Source organism: Dromiciops gliroides, chromosome 2 (genome assembly GCF_019393635.1).
Source record: "Dromiciops gliroides isolate mDroGli1 chromosome 2, mDroGli1.pri, whole genome shotgun sequence".
In the NCBI taxonomy this organism is placed as follows: Eukaryota; Metazoa; Chordata; class Mammalia; order Microbiotheria; family Microbiotheriidae; genus Dromiciops; species Dromiciops gliroides.
The window spans coordinates 349274670-349290820 of NC_057862.1; the positions used below are offsets into that span (position 1 = coordinate 349274670).

The 16151-nt window shown below is 42.3% G+C and overlaps 1 protein-coding gene across 1 annotated transcript; it reads left to right on the plus strand.

The window, feature by feature from the left end:
• The first annotated feature begins 7982 nt into the window (after positions 1-7982).
• On the plus strand, positions 7983-15052 carry MSX2 (msh homeobox 2). Its single transcript, XM_043987389.1, has 2 exons — positions 7983-8486; positions 14356-15052. The coding sequence occupies exons 1-2, from the start codon at positions 8105-8107 to the stop codon at positions 14778-14780; spliced, it is 807 nt and encodes a 268-aa protein (XP_043843324.1). The 5' UTR covers positions 7983-8104; the 3' UTR covers positions 14781-15052.
• The last annotated feature ends 1099 nt before the right edge of the window (positions 15053-16151 follow it).

Genomic DNA, 16151 nt, shown 5'->3' on the forward strand with positions numbered 1-16151 from the left:
AACTCAGGTCTTCCTGACTCCAGGTCCAGAGTTCTGTTCACTCTTACCTAGCTATCTCCTAGTGTGTAGGAACTGTCTTTTGCCGTTTTTTGTGCCCCCAGTGTTTAGCACAGTGCCTGACAGATGCTTAATAAATATCTATTAATTGATTAAATCTAAGGCACAGTCTCCCAAGGAGCTCATAATCTACTGCAAGAAAATTGCATACTCATATAATTATAATATATAAGAATATCTGATAAGTGAAACAGCATATTGTAAAGGAAAGAAACCTGGACTTTTTCAGGAGGCTTGGGCTCAAATGTCAGTTGTGTCTCCTTGGTCGAGTCCCTTAACCCCTTCTGTTCCTCACTCTTCTGCAATATGAGAAAGTTGGACTAGATCAGAGGTTCTTTCAGTTAAACATTAATGAAAATAAAGACTTTTTTTCTTATCTAAGTTCACAGGGCCCTTGAAATCTCTCCCCTGACCCCTTTGTGGATGGTCTATATTTTCATTAACCTCTAATTGAAAATTATTATTTCCTTCACGTATGAATAAAGGCAACAAACTGCTGGGCTTCTCCAGACTGCCAAAAGGTTCAAATGCACACAAGTGAAAAACCCTTAGACTAGATGCTCTCTCAAGTCCATTCCTACTCTTAACATGCTGTGATCCTAAATTACTTCAATCCTCTGAGCCTCAGTTTTCCGGTATTTAAAATGAGGATAATCATAGCTGAGCTACTTCTTTGAGAAGGCTCTGGGAGAAGCCTTTTGTAAACCTGAAAGCCCTCTCAAAATGGGAGTTATTAGAAGTGCCCAAGAGAGATTCAAACAAGATGATACTGTCTGTAAAAGTTGAGAAAGGACCTTGTCAGGTTGGGATCCTTCACTTGTTTTCTTCGGGCTTGAAAAATTGTACGGAAGAATGACAGACCACCAGGGGCCAATACTAGCATATTGCGCCAAAACCTGAAAGGTCCTCAGCCTTAGATTGCTCCACCAGCCCAACTGCAGCATACCCAGTCTAAAGAGTGTGGCAGTCCTGGCTGCTGAAGGCAAGCCCCAGACTCCTGAGACTAGCCATGAGCCTTTCCATAATCAGCCCCATAAATCGATTCTTTTGTTAATAGCCCGAGATAAGTTTCTTCCTCCTGTCCCTGCCACCCTTCCAGTTTGATGGTTTAATCTATTTAAAACCCACTGGAAATAAAGGGGGGGGGTCTCCCAGATGACAGTGAAATGTTCTTTCAGGGGAAGGAGAGAAGGGATGGAAATGGAAGGTGGGGTGTGGAGTGGTGGAACTTGTGCCTCACTGGCCAACGGAGGAAGAGCAACCGCAAATCTTGTACTCTGACCACTGAAGGACTCGGGGCTCCCAGTTCCAAGCTGATAGAAACTTTCTGGTTTCTAAAAGGTATTTGAGATTTACAAACAAAACAAAACAAACAACAACAACAACAAAACACCTTCTGCAACATCCTGGTGTGATAGATGGGTCAAGGAGCATAAGCCCCATTTTACAAAGAAGGAAACTAAGGCTGAAGGAATGGAAGTGACTTGCTCAAGGTCACGCAGAGAGTGTTAGAGAGGAAACCGGAGATCATCAGATATCCAAAGGCGGCGCAGCATAATAGAATTGAATCTGAAGTCAGAAGAGCAAGGTTCGAAACCCCAGCTCTGAGACTTCCCACCTGTGTTAAGCAGGTCACACCACCGTTTGGGGGCCCTGAGTTTCTTCCCTAAAAATGAAGGACCAGATAACTTCTTCCCTTCCATTCATAAATCGTATTTCCGACCAGATTCAGCCCTTTCTGCTCCAGGACTCGGATTTGAGTGGCAGGTTCACTTTTCCGAAGCTCACACCTCAAACTATTTTTGGAACAAGTCTGGGGTTGCCAGCCTAGCTGCTTCTACAGACCAGTGCCTGGATCAGTCAAAACCAATTTTAGCTCCCCATTGCTGCCCTGGGCTTTCTGCTCCCTAAGATAGGGACTGGTCAGTGTATCACAGATTAGATGTGGAAGGTCCCTTAGAGATCATCAAAGCCTACCTCCTCCATACCCCGCCCCACATTCTTTCCAAAGGGGAAAACTGTCCCAGAGGGGTTTAGTAACCTGCAAGATCACATAGGTAAATTACAGATCTAGATTTTTCTAGGTTCATTTCCACTTTTCTTTTTTACTTTCGCAAGTTACTCCCCCCTCTACCCAGAGCACATATGAAAAGATGAGGGCACCAGTCTCGTGGTCTCTTTCGCCTGTAAACCGAGGCTGTTTCTTTCATCCCTCAACGTGCACAGAATAGTGGAGAGCCTGGGAGACTGGATGTGCGTTGCTGAGTTCTGAGAAAAGGGAGGAAGAGGGGGAAGTGTATGCAGTATGAGGGCCCTCCTTGGGGCTTCGGTGCCAACCTCTGCCCCTTGAGGAAGCCTGAGGGAGATCTCGGGTAGGGGCCGGGAGAGCACTCCCAGTACCTGAGGAAGAGCTGACAGTTCTAGGAACTCTGGAGCTATGAAAAAAATCACTGGTCTTGGCCTCTACAAAATCCTCACTTTGACATTTAATGACAACCTCCCAGAGAGATCATCTCAGTCCAGTAAATAAATGTCTGAGTCAAACCAACCGTCGGGATTTTAATCCAGATTTGGGGTAAGTCATTTCTCCTTTCTGAGACTTATTTTCTCATTAGTAACTTAGAGATAATGGAGAATCGAACGATCTAACGATGAAAGGGAACTCTCATTTTAGAGAAGAAAATGGTCCGGATTAGAACCCAGGATTTTGGACTGGTTTCAGATACTTCACTTATCTGCCTCTACCTTCCCTTCTTCGCCCTAGTTTTGCAACCCCCCCCCCAATACTTTCACCTTTGAGATACTCTGAAAGTAGGAGGCTACCCTTCTGTCTCTAAGCCAGGTTCTCGGAACTTGTGGGGAACCTCTCAAGCAGAAGTCTGCAGTTCTGTGTTCAAATCAGAGTTCAGATACTTTCAGGCTAACTCTGGGTAAGTCACTTTTCCCGGTCCAAGTCTCAATGTCTTCATTTATAATATGCAGACAGTTGCACTACCTTTTTTTCACAGGCTTGTGGAGAAGAAAGCTCTTTGTAAACCTTGAGAGCTATAGAAATGGGAGTTGTTACCAAGAACACTGGGAATGTGACTTAGGGAGAAAGGTCCGGAGGCGTTCACATCAATCCTATTAAGCACTGTTAATAACAAGCCCATTATGGTTATTGTTATTAATATAGGTGTAATCAAGAGCGAAGTTGTTCTGGTCATTAAAGTGTAGATAGCAATGCCTATCGCAATTACGAAGCTCCTGGTGGAGCCGCCTCCGCCATAGTCGAATTCGGTCCCTCGCCTTTGCTGCGGTTGCAGCAAAGATGAAGGACCCGGCGTGGGTATGGGGCAGCTCTTGCCCTGGGGAAGGGGTGGGGGCGGGGCTGCCTGGGACTGCCCCGCCGCGGCTGCTGGAGTCGGTCAAACAGCACAGCCCCTTCCCCCAGGAGCTTCCCTTTCATCTTCCCGCTCCTGGCGCCGGCAAACAGCCTCAGCTCGTCTGCAAAGTCTCTCTGCTCTCCCCTCCTGGCTTCCCCTCTCCCCGCCTCTGCCCTCCTCTCCCTCCCTCCTCAGCTCTCCTCCTATTCCCAGCCCTTCCAGGGAACTGGATGAGGACTTCCCAGCCGTCGGGTTCTCTGCCCCGGGAGAGCAGGGTGCACAAGGGAAAGGGATAGAACTTGCAGAGAACTGAGGCAGCACATACCCAGTCAAAGGACGAACCAGGGGGATTTGGAAGCTGAAGGAACTTTACAGATCACGCAGTCCAAGGAGTTCTTAACCTTTTCTGCATTGGGGAACCTTTGACTAGTGTGGTGAAGCCTTTGGGTCCCCTCTCAGAAATGCATAAGATAAAATGCATAGTATTACAAAGGAAAATAATTATACCAAAATGTAGTTATCAAAATAGTTTTAAAGAAAAAAAAACACCAAATCGATTGCCCTACGTTAAGAAGCTTCTTTCTAGTCTGATCCCTTCATTTTAGAGAAAGACATCATAGCCAGAGAGGGAAAGTGATTTAATCCAAGTTTAAGAGACAAATCTGAGGCCCACTTCCACAGGCAGCAAAGAGCAGCGGGAAGAGGCCTGAACCAGGAGTCAGACAATGTAGTTTCCAGACCCCTCTCCAACAACTTTAAAACTATGACCTTGGGCAAGAGACTCTAGGCTTCATTTCCTTCGTCCTTAAAATGATGGAGTTGTATTAGATTGATAGGTTTAGGAGGGAAGAACCTTGGAAATAAACTAGTATAACCCCTCCATTTTGTAGGCAAGGTAAATGAGACCTAGAGCTGGAAAAGGCTCTCCCTAGTTTCTTTGCTAATAAGTAGCAACACATTTGTTGTTTTAATTGAAACACTGATTCCATAGGTGTCTCTAAAGTTAATGCTCATACTCTTAACCACACTGTGATAATCCGTTGTGGCCCAGAGAAAAGCTTCCCTGAAATCTGTTCTTTCTTACTCTGCTTTATTCTGACCTCTGTGAAAATAGGTTAATCAACTGGGGCTACTAATATGATATATGTGTAGGATCTTAGGATTTGGAGCTTGTAAGGAAGAAATCAAGGAATCCTCCCATCCAATTTTACAGATGAGGAGACTGAGAACCCAGTGTGATTTGCTCAAGATAATACAGATAGTAAATAGCAAAAACAGAAAATTCCCAGTCCAGTTACAGAGTGGCTGCATTACTAAGGTTTTGTTATGAATTACAATTTATCTGCATATGTATATTTGCATGGTCATACAAATACACACATATATACATATATACATGTTATAAAATACTAAGATATATATGACTTCATATAAGCATACACACTATACTGTTTTATAGGTCCACAAAAGTAATTCTCCCCTGCCCCTCCCAAGAACAGGAATCTGGGCTGGGGTCACTCTGGGTAGTTTAGAAAACTAGCTAAAAAAAATAAAGTTATAGAATCAATGCCTCAAATAGCTTTTCAGACCATTTGAAAAGACCCAGTGGAATGTTTAATAAGATAATGCTGGAATGACGTGTTTAAAGGTGCTGAATATTAACAAGTCATTTTGAGTAACAATCATCAAAAAAGTGAATATTTAAATGTTCCAGGGAAGAAATTATATTGCCCCACCATGCAATATTGACAAATGTTGGTTATACAACAACAAAGAAATTCCAGTTTGCTTGCAAAAAATGTTTAATGTTTTGCCTTTCACAGTTCTCTGCCTAATTTATCCTATGTAATTTAATCTCCAAATTTGGATTTTCCCAGGATATTGAGATTCATATCAAATTAACTACAACTAATTATGAATTTAGACATTTCCTGATACTATTGATAGATAGATAGATAGATAGATAGATAGATAGATAGATAGATAGATAGATAGATAGATAGATAGATAACTTTATCCATGATTTGAGAAAACTAAAAGGAGGCTATGGTTTATCACAGCAAGTGGGGATGGGTGGGAATAGTATTGATTACCTCTTTTTAATTATGTTTAAATAGCCTGCTGCCCTCCTGAAGGTAGAGAATATATAGGCATTGGAAAGAAGTAAGTGTAACTGGGAGTCCCCGCGGGCACAACCTCAGTAAAAAGGCCTAAATCAGGCTTCAGGAGACAAAAACTCTCTCAGACACATCCGAGGGCTTTGAGAGGGCCGACTGAGATAAGAACCTTGGACTGCTTTTCAGACAGAAAAGAGCACAACTCTACAAAATATAGAGTAGGAGGCCAGACAGTGCACAATATCCAGAATCATTGTGTCTTAAGCCTACATAAAAAGAGTCAGAGTCACCTTAGAAATCATTGTATGTCTGAATTAAAATAACAGCAACAAATTCTTGCTTTCCTCAAAGTGCTCATAAAGCTAATATCCTTTGGCCAGGATTTGGAGAAAAAAGCAGCATATAATCCTTCTTATAATAATAATACCCATACTTCTCTAGCATCTTAAGGCTTAAAAAGTTATTTTCCCCAAACAGCACAAAAGTAAATAATGAAAGGATTATTATTCAGTTTTTCATGAGTCTAAGAGATGTGGAATAAAACTTGTTGACAGTATGAGAACCAAGAACTAGGTACTGGTTTTCTAACTACAGCTCTATCATGCTCTCGATGACAACATTAGTTATAAATATGTATGTATGCATGCATTTGTGCATGTACTGTGTATGTGTGTATCTACACATATGTATTGATATGCCGTATATATGCAATACTATAATACATCTATAGTGAACAATTGTTTTCTCTATATTTATATGGATGTAGTTCTGCCTTTCCTCACACCCAGCTTTAGTCAGTGATCTATATCAAGAATCCCTTATAAATGTTCCCTCTTCCCAGGAAACTGTAATCAAAATGGTTTGTAGCACATAATTATGGGACAAAATAGTTATCAGAAAGAGGAAAATCTATTGGTTTTTTTCTAACCTGTAATTGAAATAAGTATGTTATCATAAAAGACACAAAGGCCCAAAATGCATCATTTGGGACCCTATTCTCTGTGCAATTATGCCCCTCTTGAGTTCTGTTTTATTGGGGAAGGAGAGGGAGGTTGACAGTCCTCAATATTGAGATACAATGTCCTGGGAGACAAAGAGATAAAAAGAGATGGAGATGGAGACACATAGAGACAGACTTAGGAAGAAGGACTTTTAGTCCAACAGACAGACCTCCAAGACTGATTCAGAGTGTCAAAGTCTAAGTGGGGGTAGAAGGTATCTCTAGTTGAACTTCTTGTAACTACCCTAGAGATCATACTTTTATCTTCCCCTGAAGACTAAGACTTAATTCAGTGAAATCTCCTGTAAGCATCCTCAAGCTGCCAGAGTTCACAGTAATCTTGCTCTCTTCTGAACTCCCATATAGTATTTATCATCCTTACCTTATATTGGACATCCTGTATATTCTGACTTGTGTGTAAATATTATCTCTCCAATTGGATTGCTAAACTTTTTGAGAATAAGAATTTCATTTTTTTTTTCATTCCGAGCATCTTACACAATGCCTTGTACATGCAAAGGACTCCAATGTGTGTCCATAGAGGTAGATGGTAATAGTATTCAAATCTTATTACCATGTTCCTTAACAGTCTACCCCATCGACATATTCTCTGTCCTTTTCAGGCAAAGAACAATATCCAAAACAGTATAAGCAGAAGAGTATAGGAGATGGAGTGGAGTAGTTCATAAGGGTTTGAGCTTGGGACCTTAGTGTTCAGTGAACTTTGGAACAGTTCAGGTGACTTTCTCGTGCAAGAGACTGCTGTAGTGGAAAGAGTACTAGATCTGGAGTTAAATGACCTAAGCTCCAAATCATTTTTACTACTCATTTGATTTGAAGCAAATGGTTTTCTTTTGTTTTTGTTTGTTTATTTTTTTTAATCTTTGAAACAGTTTCCTTAGCTGCAAAATGGAAGGGCTGGACTACATGACCTATTTCTATGGTTCCTTACAGCTCTAACATTCTGTATTCTAATGTCCCTTCCAGTTCTAAGAATCTATGTTAAAAGATACCTTTCAGCTCCAAAATCCTAAAATTCTAAGCAGATTTGGAAAGGGTGGGGAGTACTCTTTAAAGTGGGGTCAAAAGAGAAGGGAAAAAAATGGATTCTGTGAGCTTCCTCTTTATAGAATCAGCCTTAATTATCCCAGTGACTTTTCAGTGTTGGTGTGATTATAGCCCTGGAGGGATCGCTAATAACAGCTCAGTTTGCTGCTCCTGTAATTAACTCCTAATTTATTTTAAACCAAAAAAAAAAAAAATCCACAGCCACTCTGGTAAGCCAATCAGAAGAGATCTACCATTACGTCATGGCAGTGCCCCCCTGGGATTGGCTGCGTCGGTTTTATTCACCTTCCCAGAGGAGGAAAAGACAACAACCTTACTCCCCCCGCTCCCTCCCCCCCAAAAAGTTGAGTAGCAGCTGCAGGGTTGGAAGTGGAGTCGGTGCATCCGGAGCTGCAGTGGGGCAGAGAGAGGGAGCGAACTGCGGCAGCCGCGGCGCGCACAGAGGTTGCCTGCGCGGCCCACGGGGGAGAGGGTTCCACCTTGGGGTGCTCGGAGTCATGGCTTCTCCTTCCAAAGCGAAGGAGGTTTTCTCCTCGGACGAAGAGGGTCCCGCGGCTCCGCCGGCGGTGGTCGCGGACTTGGGATCGGAGGACCGCAGGGTCAAAGTATCTAGTCTGCCCTTCAGTGTGGAGGCGCTCATGTCCGACAAAAAACCTCTCAAAGAACTGTCTTCCCTACCAGGGGGAGGCGGAGGCATCGGCGGCGGTGGGAGCAGCGAAGGCACCTCCAGGACCATGCTGCTTCAGGGGCACGGCGCCAGGGAAGCTCACAGCCCCGGGCTGCTTACGAAAACCTTTGAGACGTCCTCGGTCAAGTCGGAGAACTCGGAGGACGGGACGTCCTGGATTCAGGAGGCTGGCAGATACTCCCCACCACCAAGTGAGTGTATTTTGGAAGGGAGTTTCGAGGAAGGAAGGAAGGAAAGGGAAGAAGACCATGAATTTGAGTTGGAAGGGATCATCTAGTCATTTTACAGATGAGAAAATTGAGGCCCAGAAAATTATCATAGGACTTAGATTTGGAAAGGGTGTTCAGTCTCTTTTAGTCTAACTTCATTTTACAGATGAGTATACTGAGGCTGGGGTGGAGAATGCCTTGCGTAACCACTCGAGTAGATGAGGTAGTGCCGAGATTCTAACACGTCTCCTGATTGTCAGTCTAGTCCGCTTATCATTGTACCGAACGTGCCCCTCTTTTGGGCTAGCCCTGGGGTAGGAGCTGGAGGAGAAGGATCCAGCAGGATGGGGGTAAGGCGAAGTGGGAGCCAAAATACCCTCGGGCTTCTACTGCTAGGAGTCTGTGCCTGAATGTTAATAAAACCTGGGCGGGGGTGAGGGTGGGGGGATTTGGAGAAAAGCGTGAGGAACGAGGTTGGAGAAGCAAGTCGGGGAGTGGAAAGAGCGACTGGTTCCAATCCCGGGTCCGACACAGCCAGACTGCGCGATAAAAAGGCTTGCACCATCGTACCCCATAGTTACCCTTTGTAAACCTTAACCCTCAGGAAAATGTGAGCTGTTAGTTATTTCTCTCTGTCCTACGGACCCGATTTTCTTTAAAGTCTCTCTTTTCAAAACACTCGATATTACATATAAAATGAGGATCTAGTTTAAAATTTAAAAAAAAACTAGGTGATCTCTAAATTTTCTCCTTTGCCCCCACTCATTCTTTTAATACTTTAAAAGTATTTTCTGGTTGCGGAGCATTAACTGACGTTTCGTGGGAAATTTGGACGTCCGTCCTATAACTTTCTGACCATACTTTAAAATTCCTGGGGGTAAGATTTGACAATCCAACTCTAAAGGAGCCTGATTCAACACAACACAGAGAAAGTGCAGGAGAATAGTGGGATTTTAGAGTTTAAATTAGATCATTTTATTTCCCACTCCACCCCCCAAAAAATATTTTAACAGGGCAAAATTGAGGGCTCGGGGAGGGAACATCACGGAAGTTCAAACAGGTATGAAGTAAACACAGGTTTAGAACTCAGGTCTTCAACTTCTAAAAATCCAGCGCTCTCTTCATTATACCGTCTCGTTACCTTTCATTCAGCGACCACATCCAAAATGGTATAATCCAGGCCAAGACTGTCCTTATTTCTGTCTCTCAGGGTCCCAGGACTCTGGTACTAAGAGAATGAGGAGAGAAGAAGAAAGATTCTTGGCCTGATAAATTTGCCTAGTTGACTGCCTGCATCAATCTCATTGCCAAGAGCTTCGTAGTCGTTCAGATAGTCGTTCAACCATTTGTCCCGTACAGGCTTCATGACACCTTTTAAAGTAGAACCACAAACACTTTTACAATTCAAATTTAGTAATTTCCCCTCGAAAATGTATTTCTACAGCCCAAGAACACAAGTTGGTCATCAGCAACCCGATATTATTCCCATTTCCTTCTCTGTGTTGGTAGGAGGTGGGGTGGAGAGACCACAAGGTTAGAGGGGTGCTGTAAGAAACAGGGTGCAGGTGAATTGGGGAAGAGGACACACAGAAACCAAAAACAGAATTGGTGTATTAGGTGTGAAATACTTCAGTCCTTCTTTGGGAGTGGAGTTGGGAATAGACACTTGTGTGGGAGATAATACTTTACTTGAGTCTCAAGACTTTGATAAAAGGTTTGCTCACCTTCGGTTGTGTGACCCTGGGCAAGTTATTTCACTCCAGTTTTCTCTTCCGTAAAATGGAGATAATACCAGCCATTCCCTGCTGTAAACTTTTGATGATGATCCCTACTCCTACCTATGGAGGACTTGCTGTGAGCAAAGTACAAAGTTAATTGTAATGTGTATTGTAAATGTGAGTCATTATCCAATGTTTCTAAGCCAAGTGACCACGGAGAGTAGTCACTTAGCCCCTGGGTCCTTAGAAGTAAAAAGGGAGGTGCACTCTTTACCTACAGGGAAAGCTCAAAATAAAACGTCTTAACAAGATTGATCCTATTCTCCTCCAGCCAATCTCCAAGTTCTCAAGAGCCAGCTCACACCCTTTTTTATGGTGGGATAGGGATTCGTGGGTCCCTAGGGCGTAGTGACTCAGTTTTATCTTTTATTTCATCCCGACTTTGGAGACTGACGGATACAAAAGAATGACAAAGGGGTTTACTGGAAAAGCAGCAGTAGAAGGGAAAGTGACAGCCCCTTTCCGGGCTCTCCCTTGTCCCTGCACCTGCACCCTGCCTGGTGGGATAGCAAAGCTTCTACATTAAACTGTTGGACAGAAGGGAGTTGTGTGAGAGGGTCTTACTCACCTTTCCACTGAGGTTGCTGGATGGGTTAGTTTCTCAAGCTTTTTTGACCTTGGGTCGATTAACTGACATGGAAATATTTCCTGCTGTTATCCCATATGGAGCTGGAAAAGCTTGAATTCTTTCTCCTTTTTCTTTTCCCCTACTGTTTTCCCTTCCAGTTGTTAATCCTTATTTTCCAACTTCGACTGACCTTTTACCTCCTATATAATTTCCCATCCACTGTTTCCATATTGTTCAAACTCTTCCCACCCCCTAGACACACACACACACACACACACACACACACACAGAGAGAGAGAGAGAGAAACACTTTCCTTTGGGGGGGGGGCGAGAAAAAGCTGGAAAGGGTAATACATGCTAGACCACAGATTAAAGATTTGGAGCCAGATAAATATTTAAAGATCATCTTCTTCCACCCTCATTTTACAGATAAGGAAATGGATGTTCAAGAATACGAAAGTCTTATCCAAGGTCACACAAATGGTTTTAACTTTATGACAAACTAAATTTTTTGGTGACCTCTCTCCTCCCAACAATCTCTTTGCACAGTGATGCCCAGTGCCATTGCTTGAAAATAGAACTTTTAACATAATCTGAAATTATTCACCTGCCTTCCTCCTAATCCTGTCTCTCCTTATTACATAAAATTAACAAGGAATTTTCAAAGGTTAAGGAGAACCAGAGCCAATAGCCATGAGTCAGAAGTCTTCAGAGTAAAGTTGAGATGCATGTCCTTAAAAAGGTCATCCTATGTTGCCATGTAGGAGAAACAAGTACTGGATATAAAGACCTAAAATAGATCTAAATTCTGTGTCTGCTATTGACTACCTGTGTGACTTTGAATAAGACAATCCTGAAGTTATCTTCGGCTCTGTATACCATGATTGTATGCTCTGCCCCAGGCCAGGCACAGCTGTAGGGACCCAGGGCTCTCCCCATCCCAAAGCTCAGAAAGAAGGAAAACAAGATCAGTCATTTCTGAGAGAAGCCAAGCCAGAGCCCTGACATGGGGAAGGGAGACACACTGGTGGAACTGGCTTCATGTTCGAAAGGAGGTGATCACATTTAATCACAGATACACCCTTACCCCCTTACTTAATATTTTAAGAGGTCATAAGGTCTGGGGGGATGTCAGTTGTGGATAGTGGCAGGTTCCCATATAATGCAGATGTGGAAAACACTGGATCTGGAGTTAGAAGATGGGTTGAATCATAACTCAACTACTGACTACCCATCTGCCTTTGAGAAAAGGTATTTTCACTCTGGGGCTCAGTTTCCTCATCTATACAATTAGGAGCATTGTTGATTAGGTTGATTAAGTTTCCTTGCAGCTCTAAAGTGTAGGATCCAAATAACCATGCCCTAAACATATTGATCTCCCTAGATTAGCATTCTGAGCACCATCCTTCTCTTCAGTAGGAACCCTTGAAACCCCTCAATGCCTTTTCCTGGTAGGAGGCAGGACAAAAAGCATATTTTGCTACATTCCAACCTCTGTCTCTACAATCCCCAAGGGACCCCCAAGAGGACTTCTAAAACTCACACAGTTGCAAGAATTCATTTAATTTTAAAATAAACAACTACAAAACTTTTAAGCTGATGCATTTACATAAGGCCTTGGCAAAAGCATGGGGACAAATCATTAGTCAAGGCACCTGAGCCTGGTAACAAGTGGAAGCCTGATGGTGTTATTTGTTAGTAGCCCAGTAAGTAAGATAAATGTTGTTTTGTCTTGTGTGATTATAGCCTTCCTCTGTCTGTGAATTTAAAGCAAAAAGTGTACGAAGGAGAAGGATGCTTAATAATGTTGTGGCTGCTAATTTGATACATACTTGAAAACTGGTGGCTTTGTTTTTGTTTTTAGTTTAGTTTTATTTTGTTCCATTTAAATGTAGTCCTAATGTTTTCTACCAAGATGTTTTGAAATCTAGTAATAGATAATCACAGAAGATAGCAGTAATCTTGCAGGACATAGAGCAGAAAAGGAGATCTAATACAGTACCCTCATTTTCTAGATGAATAAACTGAGGCATAGTAGACTGAAGCCTGGAATGGTGAAATGACTTGCCCGTGGGCATCCTGGTAATAAATAGCATGCAAAGATTTGAGCCCGGGTTCCTTTGACTGCAAATCCACTCTACTTCCTTTTATCTGTCTCTGATTTGAGAGACTAGGGTCCAGAGTGAATTCCTAATTTATGATCAGGTCCAGAACATGTATGTGCTTAAGTGTATTTTAATCACTTCATGGATGATTTGTAATCTATATCCCTGTAGGGAGCACTGGCAGTGATGACACTGAATTTTCAGTGACTTTCCATTGAACTGTATATAGTCCATGTCTTCAGTTTAGTCCTTAACTCACCCTGGTCCTTCGTACTTGTATTGTGGATATGAAGAGAAAACCACATAAAATAGCTGCGGCTAAAAACATTCATTCCCTGGTGGCTTGCCCTCTGGATACGAACCCTGTCGTACTTAGCTAGGTTCCTCTTTGGATGGCAGATATATCATCCATTGCTGGGTCATATCCGAAGCTATTCCAGCTTTGATGGGACTTGCTAGCATTTGGCCCTGCTTTCCAGAAACCAGGCCTTTCCTCGCCCTATAACAAATCCAGCTCTTATTGGAAGTGGAGGAAGAGACTGAAGCTGCCCTGTGCCCTTAGCCTGCAATTTAAACTGTGTTTTCTAGGACCAAACCAACTGAACAAGAAATGCCACATTCTCTGCATGTGTATTGAGTTTAGCTGCTACAGCTACATATTTGAAAATTAGCATACCTCATAAAAGCCAAATGCTGAAAACTAATTGCCAAGTATCTCCCCTCCCCCCTCTTCCCTTCTTTCCCTGTGGCTTCCTGGCAAACAAGCACAGACGGCAGTTGCTGATGGGATCACCCGGGATGCCCCTGTCTTATGACTTCCTCATAATTGATTCCATTTTGAACATGGAGTCTAAATGTTGTTGACACACCTTTATTTTCATCATAATTCTGCCTTCCCCATCCCTGCGGCACTGACACATTTGCACTAAACCAGAGAATATATCTGGTATATGACTAAGATGTCACATGTTCTTAATTCTGAAGTGGCATAATTCTTCTGGACATTTTACATTTATGGGAGAGCTAATTTCACACCCCCTACTGCCCACTTTCTCAGTCAAGTTTGCCTTATGGAAGCACCAAGCCAAGAAAGCTGTCTCTCAGAAATATGTGGGAAAGTGAATATTTGGTTTTTATCTTCTGTAGACAGAAAATAATAAAGAACATGCAGTTGTTTATGGCATCTGTATGTGCCTTAGGATATGATTAACTCAGCATATATCTGGGATGATAACAACTGTAATAATAGTCCATCATAAATCTGCTCCTCAATTCATATAGAACTCTCGTTTCCCAGAAACTAAGCTCCTACACAGTCCAAAAGAGGTTGGGGATCAGGAATAGACAGAGCAAGAAGCATGATTTTCTTTCCTAACATTTTCGCTTTTCTGTTTTCATAGGACACTTGAGTCCTACGACCTGTACCCTTCGGAAGCACAAGACAAATCGGAAGCCCAGGACTCCCTTTACCACTTCCCAACTTCTGGCCCTAGAACGAAAATTCCGCCAGAAACAGTACCTCTCCATCGCTGAACGGGCTGAGTTTTCCAGCTCCCTGAACCTCACAGAGACACAGGTCAAAATCTGGTTCCAGAACCGCAGGGCCAAGGCCAAGAGACTGCAGGAAGCAGAACTGGAAAAGCTGAAAATGGCAGCCAAACCCATGTTACCCTCCGGCTTCAGCCTCCCTTTCCCCATCAACTCTCCCCTCCAGGCGGCTTCCATATATGGAACATCCTATCCTTTTCACAGACCTGTGCTCCCCATCCCACCTGTGGGACTCTATGCTACTCCTGTTGGATATAGCATGTATCATTTATCTTAAAGAACATCTCCCAGCAAAGGAATAGTTAAATAGACTTCATGATGGATGTGTTTGTTTTATTTTTTTGGTTTTCTTTCCTCATCCACGAGTACAGTACCAAACCAGTCCTGGATCACTTTTTCCTTTTGCTGCATATTTTAAGAGCACCATGCCAACCACTTAGGTGTTCACAGGACAGAGCAGATCTCTTCTTGCTCTTTAGTCTGGGACACCAAACTATTTTACATCAGCATCATCTGATGACATCCCTTTCTTTTTCACAAAGACTGATCCTGAAGGCTTTTTATATATAAATATATATAATAAAGTATAATACATTTTTATACTACAGACGTGAAAAGTCAAAGTATTTTGAAAGGAAAAAATTTTATATATATGCATATGTATATATATTCAATGTATCATTTTCCTGAAGGAGACCTCCAACAAAATAATTTGGGGATTGTTTTTTTGGGGGGAAGGGATATGTATTTTATAAAGGATAAGATACTTCTAAAAGGAATCTTGCTGATATAATTTGGGGAGATGTTAAAAGAATGATGGAGTTTATTTTTATAATAGCTCTCATTTCTGTAGTGCTTTATGGTTTACAAAGTGCTTTCCTCATGTCACAGCAACCCTATGAGGTAGGTGATGAAAGAATTTACATCCATTTTATAGATGAGGTTCAGAGAGGAGAAATGATTTGCCCAAGGTCATACAACTAACTAGTAAGTGACAGAACTAAGATTCGAAGCAGATTTCCAGGCTGGGGTCCAATGCTATTTTACAGTATGTGTGGCTGCTTCCTAAACAATGTAGATAAAAAATAGATGTGAATAGATTCATTTAATTTTCATCATTTCCCCACATTACATAAGCAAACAAAAAAAATATGTGATGGCTTTTCCTGTGATTCTATTTTCTCCCCCAGTCTTCTCCCTGCGCCCACCCCAAAATCGTTCAATTTTGGAAGGGTTTCCCACATGAATTAGAGACATTAAAGGCCATGAGAAACAATCTGGGGCTTTGAGGTGGGGATCAGGTAATTCCTCCTTGAAGCTATTTCTTCCCATAACTACATATAAGGCTGGATTTGAAGAGTTGAGTGGGTAAGAAGGAAGAAAAAGGTTTTTGGTTAAGTGGTCTTTAAAGAGAAAAGTGAGAGAGAGACAGGGAGACAGAGCCAGAGACTGAGACTTAACCAAAGCACAGGTGATTACAAATGAAAACCTTAATTTAAAAACATTTGTGTTTTTAAAGTATCTTATAAACACTCCCTATATAGTATGTATGCTTGCACAGTAATAGATCCAAAAAGGGAGGAAAAACACAGGAATCATATGCTTTTATGTGTGTATGTATATTTGTGTGCCGATCTTAATAGAAAAG

What these genes read in the sequence shown, in the direction of transcription:
- MSX2 (XM_043987389.1), top strand. Translation starts at nt 8,105, where the DNA reads ATGGCTTCTCCTTCCAAAGCGAAGGAGGTTTTCTCCTCGGACGAAGAG. An exon ending in CAGATACTCCCCACCACCAA is followed by an intron (nt 8,487 to 14,355) that starts GTGAGTGTATTT and finishes CTGTTTTCATAG; the next exon opens with GACACTTGAGTCCTACGACC.